A 24491-nucleotide genomic window follows, 5' to 3' on the forward strand; every position below is an offset into this window, starting at 1 on the left:
GCCTGGTAAAGTACGCAGCCATTTCTCTTCAGCTTGTTGTAAAGTCACATGTCCGAGAATGCAAATACTGCAATAGTGGCTGATGTTGGGGTTTGTAGGCGAATTTCTTTGTCTAAATGAAAGACTAAAACTTTTTCCTTCTCATAAGCATTGAGAGAAACAGCCACATAGGCAGCCTATTTAGACGTGTTCGAGCGATTCCATAACCAAGCCAGTGCGCATGGTAGACGCGGTAATGTCGTTGAATATCACTGTGAAAAGTGAAGACTCCGAGTCCTTTGACGATGAAGACGAATCATCTTCGATGCTTTCGGGCAAAAGAGCCACGGCGTCTGCAACTCGTCATGATATTTCTCCGGGAGAAGGCGGTCCAATAGAAGACCATGCAGGATATTCAACACAGCATGGGCGGCTAGCAACTCAAACGACCAGCAAACCCATCGTACTGTGTAAGTTGTTGGTACCGTACAAGTAAGACAGCGAGAGCATATTTTCCAGTCTTGTCTCACTGGAACTTTAACTTTTACTTTAAAAACACTATTAGATAATAGGCCGAATCTACCGCACACCAGAACTGAATAGTGAAGGTATTGGACGTAAAAGGCAAACCTGGAGAAACAGGAAAAAGGCTCTGCACACTTTATAAATATTTGTATAATCTATAATGAATGATCAGAATATTACTGATATTATGAACTATCGCAAAATACTAAACTGTATTTTGACGGTTTTGCATGTGACACCTGTCTTTCTTTCTGTCCACTAGATCCTGTGAGTGCTGACCGTTTCTTTTCCTCTACTTCTGCAGATGGCAAAACCATCTTAAAGATAGCTCCAGGTGAGTCCTATTTTTGCCGTTAAAGAGTGAAGGAGATAAAAAAAAAATAGGGCACATCAAATCAATATAACTCTTCCTATATTTCTTGGTCTAAGCACCTACTGTAGATGTACCATTTATCTGCAGCACCCAGAACCAAATCTCACATGCATGCTGGCTAGCTGATCGAGCGACTTAACAGTACTTATATACTTATTAAACATCCCTCTTCTCCAACCTCCTTCCTCTCCTCAGCCGATGTCATGACCCTCCCGACTCCTCGGCCTCCTCCCCAGGTTTCCCCAGAGTTCTCCTACCAGGCCATTGTGTACTTGATCGAAGCAGTGGGGCGCCGCTGGAGCCTGTACGGGACGAGGGAGCGTTCACAGCTCTTCCAGAGCGTGCAGAAGGAGTTGGAGGAGCAGGGTCATTGTCTTCCCGTTGAGAAGATCCGCCGCAAGTGGAACAACTTGATCGTCACCTACAAGAGGGTCAAATACAGAGGCAGGGAGACCGGCCAGGCCAGAACCTCCTGGGAGTACTTTGAGGTACCTGTTTGTTTTATTATGATAGACGTGTGTTGTTTAGCAAGAAAACCGATGCGTGTGCATCATCTGGGCAAAACAGACAGGGTTGGCTTAGAATCATAGGATTATTGAAACTATATCTCGTCTCTAAATGTTTATTGAAAAGACAATAAGCACTTTTTGTGTCTCAAATACATCGTGCCAGTTGTTAGCTAACTAGCGCATTTGAGCCATATTATCATAGATGTGGTATAAGTCAAAACACCTTAAAACATGACATGGTATCACAAACAAGATACAAGCCACCACCTTTCTTGTCATTGTTTCGAGCTAACGGGCTGTTCAGGATCACAGCAACACACAGCCTTCTACTCATGCGTAGCTCACGCATCATTTTCTTGACGTTGTCAGGCAACCGTCTCTCCATTTTGTTGATAGTGTTGTTCTAGTGGTCTTGTAGTGAATGCTCATCAATTCTAGTGACATTGGGGGTGTATTATGAAAGTAAGAAACAAAGCTGCCCAAGGGTGCAAACAAGACCCTCTTATCTCAACATTCTGTCTCTTTCTGTCTGTCTCTCACTCGCTCATAAGATGATGGATGCCATGCTTGGTGACACCATCGGCGCCGAGACCACTAGCAGCCCTACCCTAGTAACCAGCATCCCTAAGGTGAACGTCTCCACGGAAACCTCCAAAACAGAGCAGAAGCCCCTCCTTCCCCATGGCAACCTCATCACTACATGCACTCGGACACTCACCCTTGTCCCCTCCTCCCTCCCACTCCACACGCCAGTTCCCTCCACCCTCCCTCTCTACACCTTTGTCAGATCCCTCCCTCCCCCTACCCCCGTCCGCTCCTCCCTCCCTCTTCCCACCCCCTTGGGCACACCCTCCCCCAGGATAGCCAATAACACAGACCCTCTACAGCCAAACCCCTCCCCTGCTCCGGTCGCACAGCCCCCTGCCTCCCGTCACATCCCCTCCAACCTCAGCCGCATAGACCTCCGCAGAAAGAAGCGCTGTCGCTTCTCCTCCAAGGGATCCTCCATTACCTCCCTTCTAGCCCAGCAGCAGAAGCGAGCAGAAGAAGGCACCTCCTTGCTGCAGGAGTTCCTGAGGAGGCAGGAGGGGCAGGCCAAGGAGGAGCAGGGGCGTCGCAGCAGGATGGAGGCCCGGGGGAGGAGGCGCGAGAGGAGGGAGGCGCGCATGGCAGAGTCCCTGGGTAGGATGGCCACGGCCCTGGAGCTGCTTTCCTCCAAACAGGACACAGTCATTGCCCTACTGCAGAGACTGGCTGAGAGAGACAGGAAGTGACAGTCATCGCCCCGGGTTGTCACTAACTTCTATAGCCACAAAGCCATAATTATGGCTAAACCCCGCCTATTTTTACTATTCATCTTCTTAAATTTAGATTTTTAAACCTAACATTAACCACACTACTAACCTTATGCCTAATCTTAAAATAAGTACAAAAAGCTCATGTTTGTTTTCATGAATTTTGAGTTTATGGTTATATAATCTAGTGGAAATGCTGCTGCAGAGACTAGCTAAAGTGACACTGTAATCGCCCTACTGCAGAGCCTGGCCGAGAGACGGGGAGGCTGACTCAGCATGCGACCGAAGGGGTACTCTTTTTCCCTATATTGTGCACTCTATGAGCTAAAACCCAGTGAAAACCCACCTTGTGTCCCAGGTCTAAATTGGTTCCTGATTAGAGGGGAACTGGGTTCAAGGTTCATATTTGAATTTGCATAATGTAAGGAATAGGGTGCCATTTCGGACGCGAGACTCTGATAATGTTAATTGATTGTGTTGTAGAATTTACAATGGAATAACAATTTTGATTGATTAAATGGTTAATTAATTAATGCTTGATCATGATAATCAAAGTAATTTACTATAGCAGCATTTGTTTGCAGCAGTTATGGTTGGAGAAACTGGTGTGGTGAGTGGAAACCACAATCTAGGCCTACACAGATGGATAAGGATTGTGAAATAGTAGGTGAGACTTGTTCTCACTAGTCTGGCATCTGGTCCAACCAGTAACTCCCGAAACACACACACACACACACAGCCTTCTCAACGGTTTGATTGTCAGGCAGCATGCAATCAGCCGATTCAGACCGAGTCAGATGCAGACGCTCTTAGACAGGCTAACAACCATAGAGAGCAGCACCTGTAGCTACAGTAAGTGAATTGTTTGACAAAGATTATCTTAAATGATAGCAATGTTTTCTAAATTGGTGTTTTCATAGTCTTGGCGGCTTGTAAAAAAAACAACAGAGAAACATACTGTATAGTCAAGGTGCGTAAATCGAATCATTGAGGATGACACAAAAGTCTTGACTTATTTCCATCGTGGTTCTCTAACCTATAGATGCAACCAGTACCTCAGTGATGGAGAGGGATCTCCTTAGAAGAGGCACCTTCAGTGGGCAACATGAGACAGACTGAAGGAACTGATCCACTCTGAGGGGGTGGGGGATATCAGATAACCAAATTCTGGTATCACCTTTCGCTAAGAAAAACAGGTTGCCTCAACTCATCCAATGGAGACAGAAACAATGAGAGGGTGATTGACTGTACAGTTTAGGTGATTCAGTAAAAAACAACAATTGTTCATCAAAAACAAAACGATGGGAGAGGGAACAGAGAGAGACGGATCGTTCTCCATCCAGGGGAGAAGAAAATACGAGAAGGACGTAGGAGGAGGGGGTAGATGCTGGAGCATCATGGGACGTCTGTGGGCGTTTGTAAGGGCCACACTGATAGTGGTGAGTCTGGGAGCTCTCTTTCTCTCTCTTGGAGCATGGACAGTACTGGGACTGGAAGACATAGAGGAGGAGAGTCCAGGGGAAGCGGAGTCACTGCCACCAGCAAGACCGCTGGACTACCACCTCTGTGTGGAGCTGGTGTTGAGAACCACAGCCAGAGGGGGTGCCATCGGGCTTCTGAGAGGACTAGCAGCCATCTCAGTGTTCTGGATAGCAGAGGTCCTGTCTGGGTCTAATGGCCTGGTTGCATCGGTCCTCCGCGCCCCCTTCTTGGGGCTTCTGATCGGGCTGGGGGTGGGTGCTGCAGATGGGGTGGGCAGGGTGGTGGAGCTCCTAGAGCCTGGGGTGTGGTGGGAGGTTGTGGGTAACGGGGTGAGCGGGACCTTGGTGGGGGCCAGGGTGGCTGCAGTGAGTGGGGTGGTCATCGCTGGTTTGATGAGCATCATGACGGTCAAGGCAGTGAAGAATGTGGCAAAGAGCGGCGAGATCAGGATGGCACAGTTCATTACCGTGTCAGTGGCTGTGGGGGCTGCTAGGATGGTGCTGTGTTTGGCTCCCGGGTGCATGGCCACAGGAGCCTTGGTAGTATCCATCCTGGGGACACGGAGGGACCTCCACAACTTGGGGGCCCTAGTTGTGCTGGGGTTGGGGTGGTGTGCAGGGCAAAGTTGGCTTGGTGGAGGTGGTGTGTCAGTTTTCTTGGTGTGGGATAAATTGGGGCAACTCTCACCCAGACATCTAATAGGAAGGTTAATGGGCTTGACTGTAGCTGTGGTTGTATCCATGTGCCTGGGGTTCTCTCTGCAGATGTACTCAGCTCTGGTCAGTGTGTTACTGGGTGCTTCTATAGCCTTTCTGTCCTGGAGGGGTGGGGAGGCTGTTTGTAAAGTTTTTGCTGAGGTGGTAGAGAGATTATTTGTAGCTATAAGCATCAATACATATCATGGACAAGAAGAGAGACTTTTGAATACCTTTGGATGGGGAAAGAGGCCTCTCGATGCTTGATATGTCTTCTAATTTTGTTGTGATTAATTACTGTGATTAGTTGTCTAAAATGCATTTATTTCCCGACATGGCTGTTACAAATGTTAAGTTTAGAATTTGTCTAATAGGGCTGCAGAAAGTACATTTTTGTAGTGAACTTTTAATATTTGCAACCACAAAACACAATAAAACAACATACCCTTTTCCAGAAAGGAGCACCGTTTTAGAATTCAGAATACAGATGGGTGTAGTAGCAAGCCTGTAGAATGAACAAGACTATGAAAACAACATGATTTCCACTAGATGGCACAGCCACAAGGTCAAAATTGTCTATCCTAAAAAATGTATCAAAATAAAAATGTGCTTTTTGGTCTTAATTCAAGGTTAGAGTTAGCCACAAAGTGTTAGGCCTCTGTGCCACCTGGGAGCATAAGGCACTGCACCGCAGTGCTAGAGGTGTCATTACAGACCCTAGTTTGATCCCGGGCTGTAACACAACCAGCTGTGATCGGGAATCCTGTAGGGCGGCACAGAATTGGCCCAGTGTCGTGGAGGTTTGGCCGGGGTAGGCTGTTATTGTAAATAAGAATTTGTTCTTAACTGACTTGCCTAGTTAAATAAAGGGGTTAAGTTTAAGAATCTTTATTTTAGAAATAGGCAGGGTTTATGACCTTGTGGTTGTGGTAAATGTGACGACCGGAAAACATTGTGGGACAGGCACCAAGCCAGAGATATTACAGAAAAGTAACTCCAAACCACAGGAGATTGGTGGCACCCTAATTGGGGAGGACAGGCCTGTAATGGCTGGAGCGGAATTGAAACCGCTTAAGGATCTGCACCTTTTTTTTCTTCAATTTTTGCCTAAAATGACATACCCAAAATCTAACTGCCTGTTGTTCAGGCCCTGAAGCAAGGATATGCATATACAGTTGAAGTCGGAAGTTTACATACACTTTGGTTGGAGTCGTTAAAACTAGTTTTTCAACCACTCCACACATTTCTTGTTAACAAACTATAGTTTTTGCAAGTCGGTTATGACATCTACTTTGTGCATGACAGAAGTAAATTTTACAACAATTGTTTACAGACAGATTATTTCACGTATAATTAATTTTGTCACAATTCCAGTGGGTCAAGTTTACATACACTAAGTGGACTGCCTTTAAACAGCTTGGGAAATTCCAGAAAATTATGTCATGGTTTTAGAAGCTTCTAATAGGCCAATTGACATCATTTGAGTCAATTGGAGGTGTACCCATGGATGTATTTCAAGGTCTACCTTCAAACAGTGCCTCTTTGCTTGACATCATAGGAAAATCAAAAGAAATCAGCCAAGACCTCCACAGTCTAATCCTTGAGAGCAATTTCCAAATGCCTGAAGGCACCATGTTCATCTGTACAAACAATAGTACGCAAGTATAAACAACATGGGACCGCACAGCCATCATAACGGTGAGGAAGAAGACGCACTGTATCCTAGAGATTAATGTACTTTGGTGCGAAAAGTGCAATTCAATCCCAGAACAACAGCAAAGGACCTTGTGACGATGCTGGAGAAAACCGGTATGAAAGTATCTATATCCACAGTAAAACGAGTCCTTTATCGACATAACCAGAAACATAACATAACCAGAAAGGTCGCTCAGCAAGGAAGAAGCCACTACTCCAAAACTGCCATAAAAATGCCAGACTATGGTTTGCAACTGCACATGGGGACTTTTTGGAGAAATGTCCTCTGGTCTGATGAAACAAAAATAGAACTGTTTGGACATAATGACCATTATGTTTGGAGGAAAAAGGGGGATGCTTGCAAGCCGAAGAACACCATCCCAACCATGAAGCACGGGTGGCAGCATCATGTTGTGGGGGTGCTTTGCTGCAGGAGGGACTGAAGCAACATCTCAAGACATCAGTCAGGAAGTTAAAGCTTGGTCGCAAATGGGTCTTCCAAATGGACAATGACCCCAAGCATACTTCCAAAGTTGTGGCAATATGGCTTAAGGACAACAAAGTCAAGGTATTGGAGTGGCCATCACAAAGCCCTAACCTCAAGCCTACAGAAAATGTGTGGGCAGAACTGAAAAAGTGTGTGTGAACAAGGAGGCCTACAAACCTGACTCAGTTACACCAGCTCTGTAAGGAGGAATGGGCCAAAATTCTCCCAACTTATTGTGGGAGGCTTGTGGAAGGCTACCTGAAATGTTTGACCCACGTTAAACAATTTAATGGCAATGCTACCAAGTACTAATTGAGTGTATGTAAACTTCTGACGCACTGTGAATGTGATGAAAGAAATTAAAGCTAAAATAAGTAATTCTCTCTACTATTATTCTGACATTTCACATTCTTAAAATAAAGTGGTGATCCTAACTAACCTAAGAGAGGGAATTTTTACGAGGATTAAATGTCCGGAATTGTGAAACTGAGTTTAAATGTATTTGCCTAAGGTGTATGTAAACGTCTGACTTCAACTGTATATGCATTCGGTACCATTTGAAAGGAAACATTTTGAAGTTTATGGAAATGTGAAAGGAATGTAGGAGAATATAACACAACATATCTAGTAAAAGATAATACAAAGAAAAAAACATTGTACAAAAAAAATCTTTGAAATGCAAGAGAAAGGCCATAATGTATTATTCCAGCCCAGGTGCAATTTAATGTTGGCCACTAGATGGCAGCAGTGTGTGTGCAAAGTTTAGACTGATCCAATGCATTTCTGTTATTATTTTTTATCAAGACTGCCCAAATGCGCCTAATTTATTGATGAATAACTTTTCATGTGCTTTCTCCTCAAACAATAGCATGATATTATTTCACTGTAGGCGCTACTATAAATTGTACAGTGCAGTTAGATTAACAACAATTTCAGCTTTCTGCCAATATCAGATATGTCTGTGTCCTGGGAAATGTTCTTGTTACTTACAACCTAATGCTAACCGCATTAGCCTACGTTAGCTCAACCGTCCCGTGGAAGGGACACTGATCCTGAAGAAGTTTTTTAATGGAATGGTATCAAATAAATCAAACACATGATTTCATGTGTTTGATGCCATTCCATTTGCTCCATTACAAATATTATTATGAGCAGTCCTCCCCTCAGCAGCCTAGTCCACATTTTTGTTTTATAACTAAACCATTATGTCTGTGGTACTGTATCTGGACAAGCCTGAGATGCGTTTTGTTCGCTTGAGCGTTTGCTATGTTGCGGAACGGTTTGTACTGAACGACACGTTTACCCAAAATGTTCTTGAACCGACTGAGGTACGTTTGCTCCGGTTTGGTGGGTGTGGCTTGAAGTAATGAGTGTATTTAAAGGGCAGTGGTACTGTTGAAAGCGTCACCCAACCAAATACAGTACAGTATGACAACCCGCCCCCGTTCTTCAACTGGTCATTCAGTACAGCAACGTTTCCGTTCAATTGAGTGTTCCAGAACGTAAATGCCTACTGAAGGGCAGCCCTGCCGTTTCATTTGTTTGAGTGACAACTGGAAAAGCCAATAAAATGAACACGCGGCATCTCCTATTGTCCAATCACCTTATTGGGAAAGGGAATATATGTACCATTGGCTATACGAACGACATGGATGTAAAATGAGTACGAAGTGCATTCGGGGGGGAAATGGTTTTAATGTCTATGAGAAAAACCCATAAGAGCATTCAGCCGCTATGATGATCTCTGGAAGGAACTGATTTTTATTTTTTTATTTACTATCTCTATTCCCTAACAATTTTGCATAGTGGAATGCAAACAAAACAGTCAAGTTGACATTTGTATCTACCGCAATTAAAATGAGCACTCGAGAATTTCGATTTGCTGAAGTTTTCTCATGAAAGATTGGTCTTTTTTTTATAATAGGTTATTGCAGATTCTCTGCATTACATGAAAACAAGGGGCAGTATTTCTTTAAATTGCTATCTAACAGGCCAATACTGCCAAACTTGTACCCTATAAATAAGGTTAGCCTAATATCAGCAAATGTTCACATTTTGAAGACCCTACATTTGACAGTAGGCCTATATGTTTTAAGGGAGTGTGACCGTTTTTTCCCCCACTTGACACTGCAAGACTACGACTGCAAGGTAAGGCTAGCTATATCTTTACGCCTTTGTGGCAAACTGAATAGAGGACATAAGATATCTCGTTGCAAGTCTCATGTCTATTTTCTCTGTTCCTCTTTTTCTATAGTGGATGAGAAGAGGAAAGCCAGGTCCACTCCTACCATTGTCAGAGATTGTCAAGGAAGAGGGGTTGTTCGTTAACAAGAGCTGTCTTTCTCTCGTTCTGCTTTCTCTCTGCTCTTTTAGCCTTTTTGTATTTGAACAGAATCACCTGAGGTTGTGTCTGTCCCCCTGCCTGTCCTATCTGCAGGCTGGCGCCCTACAGGGGCTGGCTCCCAGTGATCTGCAGTCTCTGCTGCTCCAACTTCATCTACTTCTACTGCTTCCACAGCCTGAGAGCCAGCTGGCTCCGGGGACACAAGTCAACTCCAAGCAGAGACCTGCTAATGGGCACCGCTGCAGGTAGGCCAACATAAGACCCTAAAGACCCATACGCTGATGCTAACTAACATAATAACACTTAAATAGTGTCATGGAATGATTCTGTGCTTTCTCTCTCCCCATCTCTCTGCAGGTGTAGTGAACGTGCTTATGACCACTCCGCTGTGGGTGGTCAACACACGGCTCAAGCTTCAGGGGACAAAGTTCCGCAATGCAGACCTCCGTCCCACTAACTACTCAGGCATCATGGGTAAAGACAGCTGCAGTATGAGTGTTGGAAACAGATAAAGTTGTAGATGTGTGCCAGTATAATGTCTGTCTCTCTGGGGACAAGTTTAGCTCCATCCCTGTGCCTACTGCCCCTTCAGGCAGCATCCTCTCTCGCTCTCTCTCGAACATCGTACAGACACATACACACTCTCCCTCTGTCTTTCTCTATTTCTTTCAAACACGCAGGCAAACACACATTGTACTACTGTTGTCCTAGTCAGGTTTATTTGTCACTATGTCAGATTGTCTCTAGGGTAAACAGTGTCCCTCTCTCCTCCCCTCAGATGCCTTTGTGCAGATCATTGAGGAGGAAGGGGTGGGTCCCTGTGGAACGGGACATTTCCCTCTCTCCTGCTGGTGCTCAACCTGGCTGTCCAGTTCATGATCTATGAAGGCTTGAAGAGGCAGATGAGAAGCTTGGTTCACAGAGAGGTAATAGGAGGGGGCGAAGGGATTAATTGCAAAGACTGGGTAAAATTATCGATGGGAATTGAATTCTCATTGATGGGAAAAGGCCCTTCAGTCCTCCCTCACTACCAAAATAAAAATGGTATAACAGAAAAGCAAAGAGGAATCATTAGCTTTATCTGTCAACCAGTAATTTAATGTTTTTGTATTTAACCTTTATTTAACTAGGCAAGCCAGTTAAGTACAAATTCTTATTTACAATGATGGCCTACCAGAAGGCAAAAGGCCTCCTGCGGGGACGGGGGCTGGGATTTAATTTTTTATTTAAAAAAATTAGAACAAAAGACATCATGACAAGAGGGACACCACAACACTACATAAAGAGAGACATTTGTACTGATTTGCTCCTGATACCTTTTCATTTCCCACATAAACCCTTTTGAATTACAAATGAAGACTGACACATTTACAACTGTTTGCCATTAGGAAGTATGGCATGCTGGGCCTGTTCACTATTGACGTCTTCTTGTGTCACTACTGTGTCTCTACTAGACTAGTGCACATGTAGTTATATCATCAAACAAGAAATGTTTATACAAATGTAATATAAATAAATATTACATTAATTACATATTAAATTAGGTATTTACACTTTTTGTTCATCCTTATCTACATTTAGAATATAAAGACAAGTACAAGAAACAAACAATTATCAGCCATTGTCAACCTCTGCTAACAGAAGTCACATAAGACAAGCAAATAAATATTTGAGAAACAACATTAATCTTACCAACAATGGCCTCCAGTCTTCTTATGTTGAGGGCCTCCTTGGTAACAGGGCAAAAGAGGTAAGTAGAATGGGTAAGTAATCCAGTATGAACATACTGTACATCTGCATACAAGCACACCTTCTTATTAACTCGCATGCCGAAAACATATATAGCTACATTTCAATGGTGCTAGCAAACCGCTCGGCTACCAACATCAAGTAGTAAAACTCTCTACCTGATTACTACTGGAGACACCACTGTTTTCCTACTGGACACCACAAAACTCTACTTGTGTATCTTGAGTAGTGTGTAAACTACACGTTCACCACACAATCCCCACAAGTCTCTGCGTTGCCGCTAATGCACAAATAGGTTCTGTGTAGTAATTCTGTAGTACTCTTTCGTGAGGGCTGTCTGTCTGTCTGTCCTGTGACTGTGTATGAGTGTGTCCGCCAGTTTGGAGGTTGCGTTTTAGTGCTCTGCTGTGAAACATTGGGCTGTCCCAATGTTTAGTGTTATTCCAGTGGAGCAAGCTCTCTCCGTGTGTTAATTTCACTGCTCGTTATCTGCATCTCATTCTCAGGTTGGTCAACACACGCAGCACACTGGCGGATCGCCACTTGTCAACAGCCTGAGAAGTGTTATGCACCTGCTGATCAATAGAGTGAGGATGGTCCACACACACACACACCTGCCTACCTTATTTCAACATTTTATTTACCAAGCACCATGACTGCTACCACACCTAGACTTAGTCCGTGGTTGCGTTCCAGGTTGTCTTATTGCCGTCGTGCTGTGCATCTCAGAGGATTCTTATACCATATTAATGTGTTTACTGAGATGTCCAACACTTCTCCAGGCAATGTGAGATCTGATCATATGTGCAGCACCATTGCAATTAAGACTACCTGGAACGCAGCCAATGCCTTCATCTCCTACATAATTCTGTTTTTCGACACTCTCTCCCGCCATTAGGAAGTATGGCATGCTGGGTCTATTCAAAGGCCTGGAAGCTAAACTCCTACAGACTGTCCTGACCGCTGCCCTCATGTTCCTGCTCTACGAGAAGATTGCCAGCAGCACTTTCAGGGTCATGGGAGTGAAGAGGCCTGCGTCCAGCCACTAGCCTGTCTGTTACATCAGACATCCGATCCCATATTGCTCCCCATCTATCCCCCCCGTAGCCCTAACCCCTCAATGTCGGCATGTCTAAAGGGTCTGGATAGGTATAAGCAGTGTAGCTAGGGGTAAATCTTTCACCGTATTGCTTCCATCTTACATATATGCAAGTGTCAAAGGGTTAGGGCCAAAGGGAGGGGAAGTGATCGAACTGAGACTGTACCAGAGATATTAGAGAAAGGATGAGACAGCAGTCCCATTGGGCAATGAATGGGGGAATGTATAACGCTTCACCCAGAAGACTGTCGACCAATCACTTGGTCCACGCGGTGCATTCTGGGCAACTCTGGGACAAGAAGAGCTCTCCTTCGAACAGTGAATGGGAGTCAATTGGGCGCTAGCTCAAAATCCCCAAATTAGCATCAATAACCCAAACCCTTTTCCCAACCGTAATTCTCCTAATCTGCTGCGTAAATTCAAATAAAATCTTATTTGTCACATACACTTGGTTAGCAGATGTTAATGCGAGTGTAGCGAAATGCTTGTGCTTCTAGTTCCGACAATGCAGTAATAACCAACAAGTAATCTAACTAACAATTCCAAAACTACTGTCTTATACACACAAGTGTAAGGGGATAAAGAATATGTACATAAAGATATATGAATGAGGGATGGTACAGAGCAGCATAGGCAAGATACAGTAGATGGTATCGAGTACAGTATATACATATGAGATGAGTATGTAAACAAAGTGGTATAGTTAAAGTGGCTAGTGATACATGTATTACATAAAGATGCGGTAGATGATATAGAGTACAGTATATACGTATACATATGAGATGAATAATGTAGGGTATGTAAACGTTATATTACGTAGCATTGTTTAAAGTGGCTAGTGATATATTTTACATCATTTCCCATAAATTCCCATTATTAAAGTGGCTGGAGTTGAGTCAGTGTGTTGGCAGCAGCCACTCAATGTTAGTGGTGGCTGTTTAACAGTCTGATGGCCTTGAGATAGAAGCTGTTTTTCAGTCTCTCGGTCCCAGCTTTGATGCACCTGTACTGACCTCGCCTTCTGGATGATAGCGGGGTGAACAGGCAGTGGCTCGGGTGGTTGTTGTCCTTGATGATCTTTATGGCCTTCCTGTAACATCGGGTGGTGTAGATGTCCTGGAGGGCAGGTAGTTTGCCCCCGGTGATGCGTTGTGCAGACCTCATTCTCCTAACCTGCTACGAAAAGCCAAATCTGACGTTCATTTGACAAAAGCTGTATCCCTTCTCGCCATGACCGGGCTCTCCTTGTCCCAGGTTTTTTGTCTATTTATTTTTATGTAACTGCCAATTTTGTGGAAGTAGACACCACTTGTTCATCAGACTCATGTGTATTTCACCATTTTGTACTTTCTATGTTCTTTTAAGATTAGCTGCTTAACTAAATCCACAAATTATTTAGTGATGCATTGTTGCTCTTGTCAAATCACTGAGACATTTTTTTCATTGTCATTAACTGTCTCTCTGACAAACGTATAGAATAATTAAGGGATGTAATTAAATGCATTTTTGTACAGCACAATGTCATGGATGGATAATTCACCAACATTTCAGATTATCAGAAAGGTAGAAATAAAGTGCTGCGTCTCAAATAAGTACATTTTAGCTTTTTTTTGACCATATTCATTTACTGTCATTTTCAGATTGTCTTTTTAAAAATCAGTTTTTCCTCAGATTTGCGTACTTCCTTTTACTGATGTGGAGCGTTTTTTTGTGTTTTTTTTGTTTGTTTTTTTACAGTAATATGATTCTGGACCAGTAGATGGGGTCACAGCCCCACAGAATAATAAATGTTTTAAATGTAGCGTTTACTACGGTGCTATATGTTTAATCAAATTATTGGTATGTATTCCGTTTAACTATAAAATGTTCGAGTTAACAAAGCATATTTTTATCCACATGTATGCTATTTTAATCTGTTTCACGTCATACGTTTGCGTCGGCCGGAAATTGAATTTCCATCGCCTCTTGTTTTTGTTCCCAGTTAGATTCTGTTCAGCAGCTGGGTTAGGTAGGCTTTTTGTGTTCGAAATTTACGAGATATTTGGTTAGTTTGAACAACTTTAATATCAATTCAAACGGTGTTTGGACAATAACGCAGAGCCATGTCTAAACGCGCTTCTTTTCACACACAACTGTCCTCCATCATGGAAATACTGTCTAGAACCGCAATGGCTCATGTGTGCAAACTGGTTGACGACGAATACGCGGGAATTTCTTTAGAAAATGAGGCTCTCATTGATAAATTGCATAATCTGGAAAGTGAACTGACAATTGTGAAAAGCACAGCTCCCAAGCTGGCTGGAAACTATCGCTCTGTTGGTGTTCAAACTGGTGAAACTATCACCAGAATAGACAGAGGTATGTTGTGGTCTTTTGATAATGCATCCATGGCAAGGAGGAGGATGCATGTTGTGTTGACAAGAATGCATGCAGAATGGGGATTTTATAGTCTTCATTCCTTTCCCTTTTAGTCTATTCGTCCTATAGGGGCCACTGTTTTCAATGTGTTTGACACAATATTCCCAAGTGCCAATTCAGTTCTGCATTCTCTTCCAGGGCTAAACGGGTCCCCCACCATCGAAGGAATATTTGGGAAGGAATGGTGCCTTGATCTATGGAACCATGGGGATCCCTACAGCACAGAGAACAGTCCGCAACACATTGCCAAAGTGAGTGAGTAGACTGAGGACAGTTTCCCTTGCCTCATCTGCTGTTCTTCATCTGCACTGATATGAGAAAGCACTAGGCAGGATTGTGGAAACCAACAGAGGACTCAGACTTACCAGAGGACATGCTGTCAGATGGCCAACTCTTTGAAATGAGTGAATCAGAGGCTCCCCTACATTATTGACACTTACCCCTTCTGTCATGTTTAGAAGTCTTATTCCTTCAATGCATTTCGTTATTTAGTGTCTATATTTTTCAAGTGGCTCTAAAAATATTTGTCTTATTCTCAGTCAACAGGGGTGCCTTCAGGCCAAGCTGACATTAAAGAGGAGGATTTAGAGGTGGAAATCATAAACAGCAGAGACCAACAGGAAAGACCAACAATAATTTTAGACGGTAAGTTGTTAGATGTTTTAATATGAGATGTTTGAATTGCCTGGCTGGTGTAGTGCTAAATCGCATAGGTTTAACTGTATGCTTTTGATGACATGCACAGTTATAAGACACTGTGACCCTCTCTTAATTGGTCATCGTGGAGGTTGGACATTGCCTGTCCACCTATTCATGAAAAACAATCGAAGCCACAACTTGTATGTGTATTCTTCTTTTTTGTATTTTCTCTGTTGCTTCAGGAGATGATGACTTATTGGACAATGGAAGAGAAGGGCCCTCCAATGAGTATCCATCCTTTGATTCCTTCCGCCAGGACAGGCCAGGGAGACGGGATAAACAGGTACTGGAGATGTCAACTACGGATGTCTCCACAGGACACACTTTACGTTTCATATCCATCGACGGAGTGGAGGAGGAATATGGCGAACATGTATTTCCCATTGAGGACGATGAGACGAATGAGTTCCTACCAGACGATACCGAGCTGTTGCCCAACGAAGGACAAGATGAACACCTCACAAAGCCAACGTATGCAAAGAAGTCTGTAGCAAAGTCAAAAAGCAAAGCTGGAAAGACTGCTGGGAAGACTAAGACTTTCAGTTACTTTAATAGGTTTAACTTGCACTCCCATAGTAAATCCGACACAAACAAGTTAAGTTGTGTGATTTGTAAGAAGACTTTCTTACGGCAGAACCATCTGACGATGCATATGAAATCTCACAAATCGCTGTACTGCAGTGTGTGTAAGAACTGTTATCCTGGGAAAACTCAGCTCAAAAAACACAAGTGTGTTGCTCCCGATTATCTGGCCTCAAACAGCTCGAAGTACTTTTGCCATTACTGCGGCAAGTCTTTCAGCTGTCCGTCAAGCCTGAGGATACACCACCTGGTGCACACGGGAGAGAGACCCCACACGTGCACTGTCTGCGGGAGAGGATTCACACAGAAGGGCAATCTGAAATGTCACATGCGCCTTCACACTGGTGAGAAACCGTACAAATGCCTCACATGTGAAATTGGTTTCACCCAGAAAGTATACCTCACTCAGCACTTGGCCAAAGCTCACGGTCAAAAGGAAGATAATAAGAAAAAGGCGCAAGTGCACAAATGTTCTAAGTGTCAGTTGTCTTTCGTCAATCAGCAACTGCTCCAAACACACATGACTGTTCATAAAAATAAATGATGTATTTTTGGTTGATTGCAATACTCTTGACTTAAAGGGGCAAGCTGCAGTTGCTACATCTATTTTGGGACTTAGAAATGATGTACTCATTTATTGTTGAAGAATATAACTTAATGCCTCATGAGCTTAGTTGAACTGTTGTACCCCATCAGAACCCAACATAAACAAAGTAAATAAACACATTTGTTATTTAGCAGACGCTCTTATCCAGAGCGATTTACAGGAGCAATTAGAGTTAAGTGCCTTGATCAAGGGCACATCGACAGATTTTTCACCTTGTCAGCTCTGGCATTTGATCCAGTGACCTTTCGTTTACTAGGGCAACACTTAACGACTAGGTTGCCACCCTAAATAGCCTCGAAACATGGATAAAACTATCATTTTGATGGTCAATCCTTGCATCGATAGCTCTATGAATTTGAGTTGTTAGCCTACATTTCTCCAGGCCCAGCCCTCAGCTTTTTACAGAGAAGGGTGGGGAGGCCTCTTATCTGAACCACTGATTGCCCCTTTAAAGGATTGTGTGCCTGCTCTGCTCAAACTGGAGAACCAAATACTGTCTAGTGTATGTCATACTTCACAATATTGGAGCGACCTTATCACGTCACCTAGCAAGGGGTTTGGATCTGGACGCTGGACCTGGGAGTCCGGAGACCCCCCCCCAAATACTATACAGTATGTTGTAGGCTTTATTTGTCTGAATTTACCTACAATAAAAGTAAATTGAAGTTTTATTTTGCAAAGAACGTGGCGCATGAGTATTGCACAATTCATAAGTACTGTCATGTTTACCTACCACTAGCCTGTTCTATATTTTAGGCTCAAGGTATTAATGCAAGATGGCACTGTATCTGCATTGTCCTCTATACGTTGGTACAAATTACATAAGATATCATTAAATGGATGTTTTCAAGTTCTGTTCCCAGCAGTGCATTTTATACTTGTTTTGTACATAATGCTTCCATGATTGTGTCAGTTGTTTTTCTGGAATATATTCATCTACTGTAAACTTAGTTTGCTTTCATAATTAAAACACCATTAATGGTATACCATTTCAATCATTTAATCATTGCCATGTTTACATTATAACATATGGAATACAAATGTGAGTACAAATAAGTAAATGTATTACTGTACCCATTTAATTCATTACAGATAATTATTTGGCACACGTTTACATGACCAGTCTACTACACTGGCATTCTTCACAGTAGCAAACAACGTATCAGGACCACCACTGTTTAACACAAACAGTACATGTCTTTAGAGATATTTCAAAAATGTCTATTCATCTAACAGTGGGGCATCTAGTCTCTTGCTAATTGTGGGACAACAAGGCAGTGTTTGTGTGCAATCCTACAGACGGAGCAGAGTAAACTTGAATGGAACAGTTCTCTGCCATGTAGTGAAGAGTAACAGCTTGATCATGTTTATTAGGGCACACAGTAGCGCAAAAATGTTAACTTTAAAAAAATCTACCTACCGAAAACCACCATGATTACAATACGGCTAAAGATGTTTCAGTTGCCAGTTTTCAAAACAAGGTTGAAATGTAAATTAAAAATCAAATTAATTGAAACATTGGTGTGTGTTAAAACCGTGTTTATAGGTGTAGCTCTTCCCACAGTCGACACAGCTATAAGGCTTCTCCCCGGTGTGACTCCGGAGGTGGACATTCAACGAGCTCTTCTGAGAGAAACTCTTCCCACACTCTGTACAACTGTAAGGTTTCTCCCCAGAGTGTGTACGCTGATGCAGCTTCAGGTACGTCTTCTGAGCAAAGCGCTTCCCGCAAACGGTGCAGCCAAACGGTTTCTCTCCAGAGTGGCGTCTGATGTGGACTTTCAAGTAGCTCAAATAACCAAAGCTCTTCCCACAGAACAAACAGTCAAACTGCTGCTTCAGGTCTTTTCCAGTTCCCTGCTGGTGGCTTGGCCGGTTTCTTGGTGCGTATGTGTTGCGTGGAGGATAGTCCATGTACATCCCATCGGCTGTGTCAGGGCCAGGCACTGCTGTTTGGTCAACCAGACCAGCCAGAGTGGGATCTTCCATGAGGCTCTCAATAGATGTGGGCTGCTCTGTGTCAGGCTGTACCTGTTGGCTGCCTGCAGGGTATGTGTTCAAGTCCCCCTTGTATAGGTGAAGTTGACTGGCAGTTGCTTGCTCTACTGCTAGAGCATCATCCACAGCTACGCTCCCTGTACAGTACAAATGAAAACAAATCTCAATACTGGCACCACAGCTGTGAAACCATTCAATAACCAGTCCCATATAGGGCTGTTGCAGTGACCGTATTACTGCCACACCGGCAGTTATGAGTCACGACTGCAGTAAAATTAGTAGTACCCAACTCGCTAACTCATCAGGTCCTAATGGTCTGGTACTCAGGGCTCTAACCACTGACAATGCAAATGCAGTCGAAAATCAAACATCAACAGTATGTGCTTTTAAAACAGATTGAACTTTTCTTTAAATTGATCAATAGGTTGAAACAGTGGAAAACATGGTCAATGTGGATGTTTCAAAGCCTAACAAGGAAATTATTCATTCAAAGCACCTGTATGCATAAGGCCATATGAGCCCGAAGAAAAGATGATTGTGCCGTTATACAATACATAGTCTACCACATATTACACATGGATGGCAAGGGAACATCGACAGATACGTTTGAAGTTTACATAGCCAAATACATGTTCTCAGTTTTTCACAATTCCTGACATTTAATTCTAGTAAAACTCCCCGGTCTTAGGTCAGTTAGGATCACCACTTTATTTTAAGAATGCGAAATATCAGAATTTCATCGCATTCTCAGTAGGTCAGAAGTTTACATACACTCAATTAGCATTTGGTAGCATTGCCTTCGAATTGTTTAACTTGGGTCAAACGTTTTAGGTATCCTTCCACAAACTTCCCACAATAAGTTAGGTGAATTTTGGCCCTTTCCGGCCCATTCCTCCTGACAGAGCTGGTGTAACTGAGTCAGGTTTGTAGTCCTCCTTGCTCACACACGCCTTTTCAGTTCTGCCCACAAACTTTCTATAGGGTTGAGGTCAGAACTTTGTGATAGCCACTCCAATACCTTGACTTGGTTGTCCTTAAGCTATTTTGCCACAACTTTGGAAGTATGCTTGGGGTCATTGTCTATTTGGAAGACACATTTGCAACCAAGCTTTAACTTCCTGACTGATGTCTTGTGATGTTGCTTCAATATATCCACACAATTTTCCTACCTCATGATGCCATCTATTTTGTGAAGTGCACCAGTCCCTCCTGCAGCAAAGTACCCCCACAACAAGATGCTGCCACCCCTGTGCTTCACGGTTGGGATGGTGTTCTCCGGCTTGCAAGCCTCCACCTTTTTCCTCCAAACATAATGACGGTCATTATGGCCGAACAGTTCTATTTTTGTTTCATCAGACCAGAGGACATTTCTCCAAAAACAACTATCTTTGTCCCCATGTGCAGTTGCAAACCGCAGTCTGGCTTTTTTATGGTGGTTTTAGAACAGTGGCTTCTTCCTTGCTGAACGGCCTTTAAAGTTTTTTTTATATATATATTTTTTTTCACCTTTATTTAACCAGGTTTCTTCAGACCTGCCTAAAATAATGAATTTGTGATTGCGGTGTATAGTCGATTTATTCAACTTTTGAAAATGCAGACATTCCAAAGGCACGCATCAGAGGCTTGTACGAGTGGAGCCTGGAGATGCGAAACGTATTTATGTTAATTAACAGTCAATTACCGTGAGACCAGCTGTCTTTCGCATGACAATAACAGGCTGACAAGATGTCATCACCGCCACAGCCCTAGTTCCTTAACAAGTCATAGTAGCATACAACTCTTATCCAGACTTACAATTGCAACGTGCATCCTTCCTTCATGAAAGGATGTCATTTATTTTACATATGAATGAGCTGTCCCGAATTTCAATGATCACGACACACATACTTTTTCTGTTGCTTGCATGTCCCCTCTGCTGGTCCACTGGCTGATCCTCAAACAGCTCTTCTTTGATAAACACCAAGTCAGGCTCATTGTCCTCCAAGTCTATTGCCTACACAAGACAGGTGAGAGACCGTTATTATTGCTCTTTTTTATTCTGAATGTAACAGAAGCACCTTTGTAACCTTCAATGTGATCCAAGAGTATAAGCCTTTCAGTCCCAGTTCACTCCTTAACCTTTTCCCTAGGCCCTAACCCTTTGATCTGAACTCTGGATAGGTATAAACACTCAGCTTCCACCACATTGCTCGGTCTTTAACCTTACAGATCTGCAAACATCAAATGGGTAGGACTAAGGTCAGGGGAAGGGAGAAAATTGGGACAGCCTGGCTAGCAGAGATGTACCATTCAAGGATATTAATAAATCTGACCTGAGTGACCCCATCATCGCCCAAGATGGCCGATCCAATTGTTGTCTCTTTATCCTGAGGGATTGACTCCCCATCTCTCCATAGATCCATGCACCAGTCCTTACCAAAGACACCCTCTATCGCTGGGGCAGACTGCTTCTCTGAAAATAGGAACGACTATCATGAATATACTGACCATGGCTGAACCAGCCACCATTCATCTTCCCAGTAAACAGCTCTACACGCGTTATAACATTAAAATAAGTTACTCACCAAATATGCCTGCCCTGCAGCAACTATCGCCCTTTACTGCTGTTACGCCCAGGATGTACTTCCAAAAAAGGTCTAAATAAAAATTGACAAGCAACAGAAAAAAAAAATTAAGTATTGTGTTTGACCGGAAGAGGTGCCAATTGGTAGCTCTTCTGGTCAAAAACAATACATTAAAAAAATGTCCGGCTCCTTATACATTTTTATTTAGACCGTTTTTGGATGTACATACATGCTTGCAGAGTTGTTTACAGGCAAGATGAATAGCAGCTTTGTGGGCAAATAGGAGATTGTCATATCAAATCCAAAAGTATTTGACATGAAGTCGTAAACCGGGGTAAATGCTTGCTTACGAGTCCTTTTCCAAAATGCAAAATAGTGATACAAGGAATAAATACACAGTGAATAACTTGTAAAAAAAATAACATGGCTATATACAGTGAATACCAGTACTGATTCGATGTGCAGGGGTACGACGTAATTAAGGTAGCTATGTACATATAGGTAGGGGTAAAGTGACTAGGCAACGGGATAGATAATAAACCGTGGCAGCAGCGTATGTGGTGAGTGTGAAAGTGTGTGTGGGCTTATGTAGTGTATATGTTGGGGTGTAAGTATATGTGTGTGGGTAGAGTCCAATGTGTGCATAGAGTCTGTGCAAGAGAGTTGGTGCAAAAAAGGGTCACTGCAGGTAGTCCGGGTAGCCATTTGATTAGCTATTTAGAAGTCTTGTTGGTTTCAGACTTGGTGCACTGGTACCACTTGCCATGCGGCAGCAGAAAACAGTCTATATCGCTTGGGTAGCTGGCATCGGACAATTTTTTGGTTCTTCCTCTGACACAGCCTGGTGTAGAGGTCATCGATGGCAGGGAGCTCGGCCTCAGTGATGTACTGGGCCGCACTCACCACCCTCTGTAGCGCCTTGCGGTCAGGTGCCTTGCAGTTGCCGTACCAAGTGTTCATGCTGCCAGTCAAGACCCTCTTAATGGTGCACCTGTAGAACTTTGAGTATCTGAGGGCCCAGGCCAAATCTTTTCAGCCTCCTGAGGGGGGAGGAGGTGCTGTCATGCCCTCTTCATACATGTGCAGACCATGTTAATTCACACATTAGTGATGTGGACACTGAGAAATTTGAAGCTCTCGACCCTCTCCACCACTGCCCCATCAATGTGGATATGCTCGCCCCTCTGTTTCTGTATTCCACGATCAGCTCCTTTCTCTTGCTGACGTTGAGGGGGAGGTTGCTGTGCTGGCACCACGTTGCCAGGTCTCTGACCTCCTCCCTATAGGCTGCCTCAGTCATCAGTCCTACCACCATCATGTTGTCGGAAAAGTTAATGGTGCTGGAGTCGTCCGCAGCCACGCAGTTGTGGGTGAACAGGAGGGGACTAAGCACACAACCTTGAGGGGCCTCGGTGTTGATGGTCAGTGTGGCAGATGTGTTGTTGCCTACCCTCACCACCTGGGGGTGGCCCGTCAAGAAGTCCAGGATCCAGTTGCTGAGGGAGGTGTTTCGTTCTAGGGTCCTGAGCTTGGAGGGGACTATGATGTTGAATGCTGAGATGAAGTTTAACAAACGGTTAAATTACCACACACCCTTACAGGGTTAGGGTTCCGACACGGACAAATGTCCATGTTACAGCGCTCGTTTACGGAAAACAACTGGAAGACAGAGACGTACCTGTGCTAATTAACGTTAGCCATCTGTGTCTACGAACACCTTCGTGTAAACGGAAGATGGACGCCACAAACATGTCGCCTGCAACTGTGTTTGCATATGTGAAATGTTTTTTTTAATGTAATATGAAAGTAGTGGGTTTTATGTTTCTAGAACTGTACCGCAAGTGAGAATTGAGTCACGTTTAGATGGAGTAACGTTATTTGGCTGTTTTGCCGATGTCACATAAAAAAGTTATCAAAAACTAACAATGTACTGTTTACATCACCCAAAGAATAGCCCGCAATTACACAGAACAATGTGTGCAGCTATTTGCGGGTTATTCGTTGGGTGGTGAAATCACTAGTTGTATCTAAAGTCTGCCCACACCAGTCTTAACTCGTAGATCGTGGAATGTATTTTAATCGGCTACAGTAGCAAGCTAGCTAACGTTACCGTCTAAAAATGCTCACCTCGGTTCTCTGTTGCTCGATGCGTAAATATTTGCCCCGAGACCTGAACTCCATTCTGACAACGGTTGGCAATGACCCTTTTACGCTCGTGGAGTTTTACCGTCTTTAATTCGATCTCCAGCAGATAACATTTCTTCTTTAATGCCTCGTTCTCATTCATGTGCTGGGATATTTCAGAACGGAGAACGGCCGAGCACTCATCGACAAGTTTACCGATTTCAACCACAGCAGCTTTGCTTAGCATTTCCATAATGGAAGCTAACTGGGTCTGAAAACTTCCCCGATTTATCATCGTATTCATGGTTTTGTTTTAAAAAGAAACTAAGTCCAACGTGTATGATAGGCTGGCGATATTAATAAAATGGAATAATAATAGACATTGATTGGGTGGCTAGCTAGCTGAAATAGACCAGAGATAAGCTAAATTACGAGATAGGAATCTCATTGGGCAAAGAACTGCGAATGTATAAAGCCTCACCCATCAGACTTTTGACCAATCGCGTTTAAGTTGTCATGCTGCGTCACGCGGTTGCTAAACTGATCGTCACGCAATCCCTTCTCAAAGTCGGGGTATGCCTATTTTCCTCGAAGTACGATGCAAAAGCTATACGATATTACAGATAAGTTAATTATCTCACATCTCCGAAAATATTTTTTATGTAGTACTTGTCGAAATTCATGATAATGTTGGGGGTTTAGAGCTAGCACAATTGAAACCTTGAAGGAGAGCTCTCCTTGTCCCAGATTCACCCGGAATGCACCGCGCGGCTCATTGACAACACATGAGCAGCGTAGACAATGGGCTCTGTAATACGAATGCGATGCAGTTTCCCATCTTCTAAAAAATATTTCTGAATAGACCTCGCTCATGAATCTAAACATTACCACTTTGAATTGTGGGATACTTTACCGTAAATCCAGAAAGTAAAGGTCACAACACGTGTTGTGCTTTAATTCATGGTTTACGGTCAAATATCCCACAATCCAATGCGGTAATGTTTAGATCCAATTTAAAAAACTAGACCTTTAGCGGTCGGCTGTTACTTTCACGGCTATATTTCACCTCCTAAACCTATTTCAAATGAGGAAAACGATATCAAGGCTGTATCACATCCGGCCGTGATTTGGAGTCCCATAGTGCGGCGCACAATTGGCCAAGCGTCGTCCGGGTTTGGCCGTCATTGTAAATAAGAATGTGTTCTTAAACTGACTTGCCTAGTTAAATAAAGGTTACATTTGAATGAAATAAAATCGACAGAGAGCA

At 43.3% G+C, this 24491-nt stretch overlaps 2 protein-coding genes and 1 pseudogene across 4 annotated transcripts; 2 read left to right on the top strand and 1 right to left on the bottom strand.

Annotated features, from left to right (window-relative positions):
* Positions 1-220: 220 nt before the first annotated feature.
* LOC135555879 (uncharacterized) lies at positions 221-8912 on the top strand. 2 transcript variants are annotated; one of them, XR_010457907.1, is made up of 5 exons: positions 221-449; positions 767-838; positions 1073-1365; positions 1938-3533; positions 3724-8912. XR_010457907.1 is itself a non-coding variant. In XM_064988668.1 (4 exons), the coding sequence occupies exons 1-4, from the start codon at positions 221-223 to the stop codon at positions 2658-2660; spliced, it is 1317 nt and encodes a 438-aa protein (XP_064844740.1). In that variant the 3' UTR covers positions 2661-8912. The 2 variants fall into 2 exon arrangements, 1 of the variants encoding a protein (XP_064844740.1); XM_064988668.1 differs by having other exon boundaries at positions 1938-8912.
* A 239-nt stretch (positions 8913-9151) lies between these two features.
* On the top strand, positions 9152-17533 carry LOC135556821 (peroxisomal membrane protein PMP34-like; annotated as a pseudogene).
* Positions 17523-23671, bottom strand: LOC135555880 (zinc finger protein 24-like). Of its 2 annotated transcripts, XM_064988669.1 has the most exons (5): positions 23228-23671; positions 21101-21172; positions 20849-20988; positions 20424-20529; positions 17523-18673 (listed from the first exon to the last, which is right to left on the bottom strand). In XM_064988669.1, exons 1-5 carry the CDS (start codon positions 23526-23528, stop codon positions 18045-18047), a joined length of 1248 nt encoding a protein of 415 aa, XP_064844741.1. In that variant the 5' UTR covers positions 23529-23671; the 3' UTR covers positions 17523-18044. The 2 variants fall into 2 exon arrangements, with proteins under 2 accessions (XP_064844741.1, XP_064844742.1); XM_064988670.1 differs by lacking the exon at positions 21101-21172 and having other exon boundaries at positions 23228-23666.
* Positions 23672-24491: the final 820 nt, after the last annotated feature.

This window comes from Oncorhynchus masou, chromosome 15, assembly GCF_036934945.1.
Source record: "Oncorhynchus masou masou isolate Uvic2021 chromosome 15, UVic_Omas_1.1, whole genome shotgun sequence".
Lineage (NCBI taxonomy): Eukaryota > Metazoa > Chordata > Actinopteri > Salmoniformes > Salmonidae > Oncorhynchus > Oncorhynchus masou.